Source organism: Malania oleifera, chromosome 1, assembly GCF_029873635.1.
Source record: "Malania oleifera isolate guangnan ecotype guangnan chromosome 1, ASM2987363v1, whole genome shotgun sequence".
NCBI lineage: Eukaryota > Viridiplantae > Streptophyta > Magnoliopsida > Santalales > Ximeniaceae > Malania > Malania oleifera.
The window spans coordinates 138102611-138108423 of record NC_080417.1 but is presented as its reverse complement, the minus strand read 5'-3'; the positions used below and the strand labels follow the sequence as shown (position 1 = coordinate 138108423).

At 38.9% G+C, this 5813-nt stretch overlaps 1 protein-coding gene across 3 annotated transcripts; it reads right to left on the bottom strand.

The window, feature by feature from the left end:
- Window positions 1–783: 783 nt before the first annotated feature.
- Window positions 784–4791, bottom strand: LOC131166791 (lysine-specific histone demethylase 1 homolog 2). Of its 3 annotated transcripts, XM_058125390.1 has the most exons (4): window positions 2655–4791; window positions 1907–2491; window positions 1420–1813; window positions 784–1185 (listed from the first exon to the last, which is right to left on the bottom strand). In XM_058125390.1, exons 1-3 carry the CDS (start codon window positions 4216–4218, stop codon window positions 1752–1754), a joined length of 2211 nt encoding a protein of 736 aa, XP_057981373.1. In that variant the 5' UTR covers window positions 4219–4791; the 3' UTR covers window positions 784–1185; window positions 1420–1751. The 3 variants fall into 3 exon arrangements, with proteins under 3 accessions (XP_057981373.1, XP_057981365.1, XP_057981357.1); XM_058125382.1 differs by having other exon boundaries at window positions 1420–2491; XM_058125374.1 differs by lacking the exon at window positions 784–1185 and having other exon boundaries at window positions 1195–2491.
- Between the last annotated feature and the right edge of the window lie 1022 nt (window positions 4792–5813).

The following is a 5813-nucleotide window of genomic DNA, read 5'->3' as shown; positions in this document are numbered from 1 at the left end:
TATTACTATTATGTTATAATAATATAATATAATGGTTGAAAATTTTCGAATTATATCGCCTCGAATATTTTAGTTCATTTGAATTATTAGATGTAGAGTTCTTTTTCAATTTTAAGGACATGGATATAATTGGTACATAGTCAATAGGTTATTGTGCTAAAAAATATGGTTATTCTTTGTATATTGTTCATCCAGAGGTACAGAGCATAATGATAATCTTCTTTAAATGCTTATTTGGATTCCAATTTTGAACCAAACGCTATCATGGGCTTACATAAATTCTTAAGAATCATAAAACACAAACTCGGAAAAAATGTTAGCTAAGGTAGACATCTCATTCCTCGTAATGAAATTCTGATTACATGGGAATAATTTTATCCTGTGGACGAAAAGGACACTTAAATGTGAGAAACCTGAGAGAGGGGAAAAAAAAAAAAAAAAAAACAACTACACAAAATTTGAGCGCACCCTGCAATACTCCTCACCAGTGCCAAAAGGAAGATTCCACAACCTATAAAATACAAACTTTTGGGCAATGATGAAAAAGATGAGCGATAGTTTTGCTACTCTTCTTACAGAGAACACGCATATCAAGTGACAAAGGCTATCTCCTTGCCCGCAAACAATCATTAGTAACTACCTTGTTGAGAATTCTACGCAAACCAAATTTTCCAAGACGGCTATATCAATCAAATCTTGACAAGAATAAAAAGATTTGCAGCTATCAGGAACTAAAGTCTCTTGACCATAGAAGAGAGACCCTAACATGAATCAAGAATGGAATTTGAAGAACTTAACTCGGCCACCTCCCAATCTAAGATTGTGAAAAATGGTGTAAGATAAGTTTTTTTAGAATTTGTTCAATCCCTGATCACATAGCTCACAAGTTATACAAAGGTTCAATTCCTTTTTACAGTCTCCATCACCTATAAGTGACTCAAAGGAGAGTTATATCATGCATGAAAATTTTCATGATAAGTGACAATTGTTGGAGAGCAGCTTGCTCCATTCCAAATTCCTATCTTCATGTCTTCTCTTCCCTGTTTTCTCCCTCCTCTTCAAAAGTTGTTTTGAGTGTTTATTATTTTGCTACTTTCTCCTCCTCAATTCTGTTCTCCTCCCCCATATTTTTCTATCAAAATTAATAGATCTTCCCGAACTTAAATCAACAACCAAAAGCCTATCCTGAAATGAAAAAAAACAAAGATCTTGTGTATTATTCTGGACTGTCACATCTAGATCATTGTAGAGATGGAAGGAAAAAACAAGTGGTTCAGTTAGGAAAGAAAGATGCTTTACAAAAAAGAATTCTAATGTACACATAAAAGATGAATTAACAGAGCAGATATGGCCTAAAAATACACAAGGGGAAACCTAACAAGGAATCTATGATATTAGAGATCAAGTACGTGAAATTACCAAGATCCCATATGGAACTGCTTACGTTCTTTTCCCGATGCTTAGCCACGAACCAATACAAGGTGCTCCTAATGACAGCCTCTGACTTGCTCGATTCCCTCACAGCTGTATTATCAACCAATGGTTTTCCAAATTTACCACCAAGTTGGTCACCATGACCGTCAAGAAAATGCTCCATAGGGAACAGTAGAATCGGGCAATCTCAGAAAACCTCATGAAGTTAATTTTCTGAATAACCACATTGGCTAGATTATATACAAAAGGACTGCCATGAGTAATGACTAATAAAAGCCCTGTGCTGACAAAATTATGCATTGAAACTGATTGAATGTCTACACAGCATTTTGTTGTCCAGCAGATACGCGGTTCCTGCCCCTGCCTCTTCGTGCACTAGCTATGATGGCAATCAAGGAATTAACAAAATTTCCAAGAGCACTAGGTCCCATCAGTTTCAATCCAAGAACTTTAAGCGAATGAGTCAATTTACCTTCATCTTCTCCAGTCACCAGTGGCAGCTGATGTGCTTGTTCACGAGATACTACTGCATAAAGGAGCAATGGTAGCTTTAAGGACTGTCTGCAGCCATTCTCTATTTCCTTTCTACTAGTGTCTCTACAATTAAATTCATTATTGGACTTTCCAATTGCCACTCTCATAATCCCCAATGATTTTGGGTCTTCTGTCAAAGGATCAAATATAAATGAAAACTTTCCAAAAACTAGATCAGGCTTTCTGAACAGATCTACAAGAATATCATTGCTTGGTCCAACATTCTTCTGAACAAACTTCCGGGGGTTATTTTGCCGACCTCTTGTGGCTCGCAAAATGCAAGAAGCCTCTCTTAAGCCGCTCAAGAATGCACCATGCATGCTGGCTGGATATTGCCTATTTGTGGCTTCACCAGCAAAGAAGAGCCGGCTTCCCACACTTTCTGCAAGTATATCATAATCCCTCCCAGATGACTGTACTCTGACATGAGAGTATGAACCATAAGAAAAGGGATCACAGCTCCATCTTGTGCATATTGTTTGTATGGGATCAGGTACATCAATGCCCTTTGGATTATATATACCTGTAAAAATTGTCATAAAATATGAAACAAGAGAGTAGACCCAGGAGATGCCTTCTCAGGGATATGTCCAAAAAAATGAACAAGCACACAAAACAAAAGAGGTAAAAGGAAACTATAATGTCCATTGATATTTTATCACCTGTTCTTCAAACATATGTAGTACCTCTGAGGATGCTTAGAACTCGTTGAAGCAAAGTGGAGGGGTCTGTGCATTCAAAACTCAGTGCAGCTTCTCCAGCGACCAGTGCAATAAGTACAGGACCTCCAGAAACAGTGTGATAACCATAAAACAAAAAGAATTCACCACGTTTGTTGCTATAATTACTAAGACATCCAAAAGTGTCCAGGTCTTCCCCCCAAAACACATGAGGAAAAACCATGGCGACCTTATTCAGCAAACCAAAACCCAATCTTTCAATTGCTGCAAGCTTTTGTTTGGGTAACTCGGGTTCAAATCTGATGGTACTCTTCTTCAAGACACCAAGAGGAACAGTGCATAGGACCATGTCTGCTTGAAACAGTTGGTCCCCAGCTACGACCTCAACACCCTCGTTGCCATATTTAATAGTATGAACAGTCTTTCCGTAGAATATTGGAACTCCTTCACACAATGCTTTAATCAATTTCCAATTGCCTCCAGCAAGAAAGCAGTGGTCGCCACCCATTTCATAAGGATCATCCTGATCCCAGTAAGCAGCTGAAAGATTTGAAAGACATCCAGCATTTGCATATTCCAAGTTTGCTAGATGCCAGTCAAGAAGTTGCCTTTCCTCGGTGGTTCTAGCCACAGCATACAGCTGCCGAAGTGTCTCTAAAACTGAACCCAAAGAAATATCATTTGCAAAGTCACCCATTATTTGCCTCAATTCAGTGACTTTGTCAAGCAACTTATTGAAGACAACTTCAATCCTTGAATCAATTTCCTTATTGACAGGTGCACCATCTGGTTGATACAAAGGGCAATTATCTCTGACCTTGTGAAGTGGTACAGAGAGTTGCCTAGCCAGGACTCCTAGAGGATTAGCATGGATACCAGTAATAACACTACCGCCAAGATCTACAGAAACATATTTACCTTTCCGACCCATCTTCTGAGTATAAACTCTTCCCCCTGGACGGTTCCTGCCTTCTAGAACGATGACTTTGAAGCCAAAGGCCAAGAGCTGCCTTGCTGCTGCTAACCCAGCCAATCCAGCACCAATAATTATCACTGAACCTTCAGTTGCCTCTTCTGGAACATAAGATGTGAATGACGGTGAAACCCCAAAATTAATGTAGCCATTACACAAAAGAAAGTCATAAGCCGAACAGATCAAATGTTCATACTCATTACTCACTGTCTCCTTGATTTGCCCTTTTGATAGCCACATCCGCACATTATCCCTCCACTTTGCCAGTATATGATTCCTGACAACAATATAATCATTTTGCTCTTTCCCACCCAATTCACTCACAACCCCAGCTTCAATTTCTTCTTCAAGCAATGCATCAATGGGGAACCCGAGAGAGAGGGCTATCATGGCCTCCGTTTCCGTCTCTTTCTCCAAATCCTTCTTTGTTCTATTTCTCTTCCTCACGGAGCGACCCAAATGCTTCTCTATCAGCTCATCCATTAAATTCTCATCATAATTCCGCATACCTGCTTTCCTCCTCAATGACCGCTTCAATACTGAGCCATTCGAAACTGGGGCTTCCATTATAATCTCTGAGTCCTTCTTACCAAGCATGCGCTCCCAACAATTGAACCTTGTCAACTCAAATTCATTCTCAATAAACAAGCAAACCCACCAAGAACACAATAACGCTCTTCGGCACCACAGTTTGTCATCATAAAGTCACTAAATATTAAATAAGCTTTCATTTTTCTAGCAACTCCACAAAGTTCCACATACTTCACATGATCAACCATCCTCCCAACTTTGATTCATCCATACTAACCCTTCCAAACTACTTCCTCTTCAACTAACACTACTCAAGAACAAATTATAACAAAACAGGGATCAAATTCACCGTTATTTTCGTTCTTTCCTCAACTAAAATCAATGATTCAATAACAAGAAAACCCGAGTTTCCATTAAATGTACAGTTCATGGAAACCTGAGTTTGGATTTGCTTCTCACAAGTAGATGTCAGATTGCGAGTTTACGGAAAAAAATTCGAGCAAAAGGTTCTTGGAAACTTGAAACGGAAGCTAAACGTACCTTCGTTGATCCCAGGTGAATGGCAGATATGGAATTTTAACGAAGCTGTCGAGAGCGGGGGTTAGGGTTCTTGGTGCGGCCACGAAATTAGAAATGGGATTGGAGGGAATTACAGCGGTTGTGGGCTTAAGTATATAGGCCCATAACTAATCGTGGGCCGGGAAGTTGGGTGTGCTTGTAAGTTTTAACTATTTTTTATTTGTTTATTGATCGGTAAATTATAAATTATATTGATTAAAATGAATATGTACAAAAAACTCCGAATATACACCGAGTAGGGAGGCCAAAGCTTCCAATTAAAACTAGGAAAAACTTAGAAACAAGTACAATCAAATCTGAACATATCCAGGGCACAAAGGCTTAACAAGTACGAAATTAGGAAAAAATCTAGTGACAAGTACAATCAAATATGGGCATACCCAGAGAACAAAGAGAACGCAAGATCAACAGACCTCAAGAAGGCCTAAACCCCTTATTCCTATTCTTAATTTCCACAGGATAAACGGTCCAACCTTTACCATATCAAACCCTTAATTTATGCCACTAACCGCAGTCACAAGGGAAGCTTCTCCTTTATCCTTAATCTTTTTCGGTACAACCTTACCTTCCAAAGAGGAAGGATCTTTGCTAAAGTCTCCACCACCATGATTTTGCGAATCAGTAATGGAAACTTTACCTTTATCCTTACTCTTTTCAATTTTCACCTTTACCTTGCTTAAAGGAAGAATCTATAGTAGAGTTTGCAGCAGTGCACCCAGTAGAGGAACCTACTGCAGTGCATCTTTCTTTGGCGTTCAAATGCAAACTTGTGTCCTTTGCTGGTGCTTTTGCTTTTGCCTTAGAAGTACCAGGGATGCTTGCATCACTGCCTGATTGTATACCCTTAACTATAGCATGCTCAATGACAACAAGTTCAATGGTCTTCTTTCCTTGGACATCACCTGGGCAAGCTTTCCTAGTTTCCATCTGTTCCTTCTCCTTCTTGGTTTTACAATATCTTTTCAGCATGGCTAAGGGTTTTACAAGAAGCAGTATTACCCACTCTCGTAGCATTCTGCAAATTTAAATATGAATTTATCTTCTACAATTTCATATATGAATTATCCTTAATTAGCCTTTGA

Bases quoted from the DNA above. Each gene is read 5' to 3' on its own strand.
- LOC131166791 (XM_058125382.1), bottom strand. From the start codon at position 4,218: ATGCTTGGTAAGAAGGACTCAGAGATTATAATGGAAGCCCCAGTTTCG. The intron at 2,492-2,654 runs GTACTACATATG...CAATTTTTACAG, and splicing joins AGTTCTAAGCATCCTCAGAG to GTATATATAATCCAAAGGGC.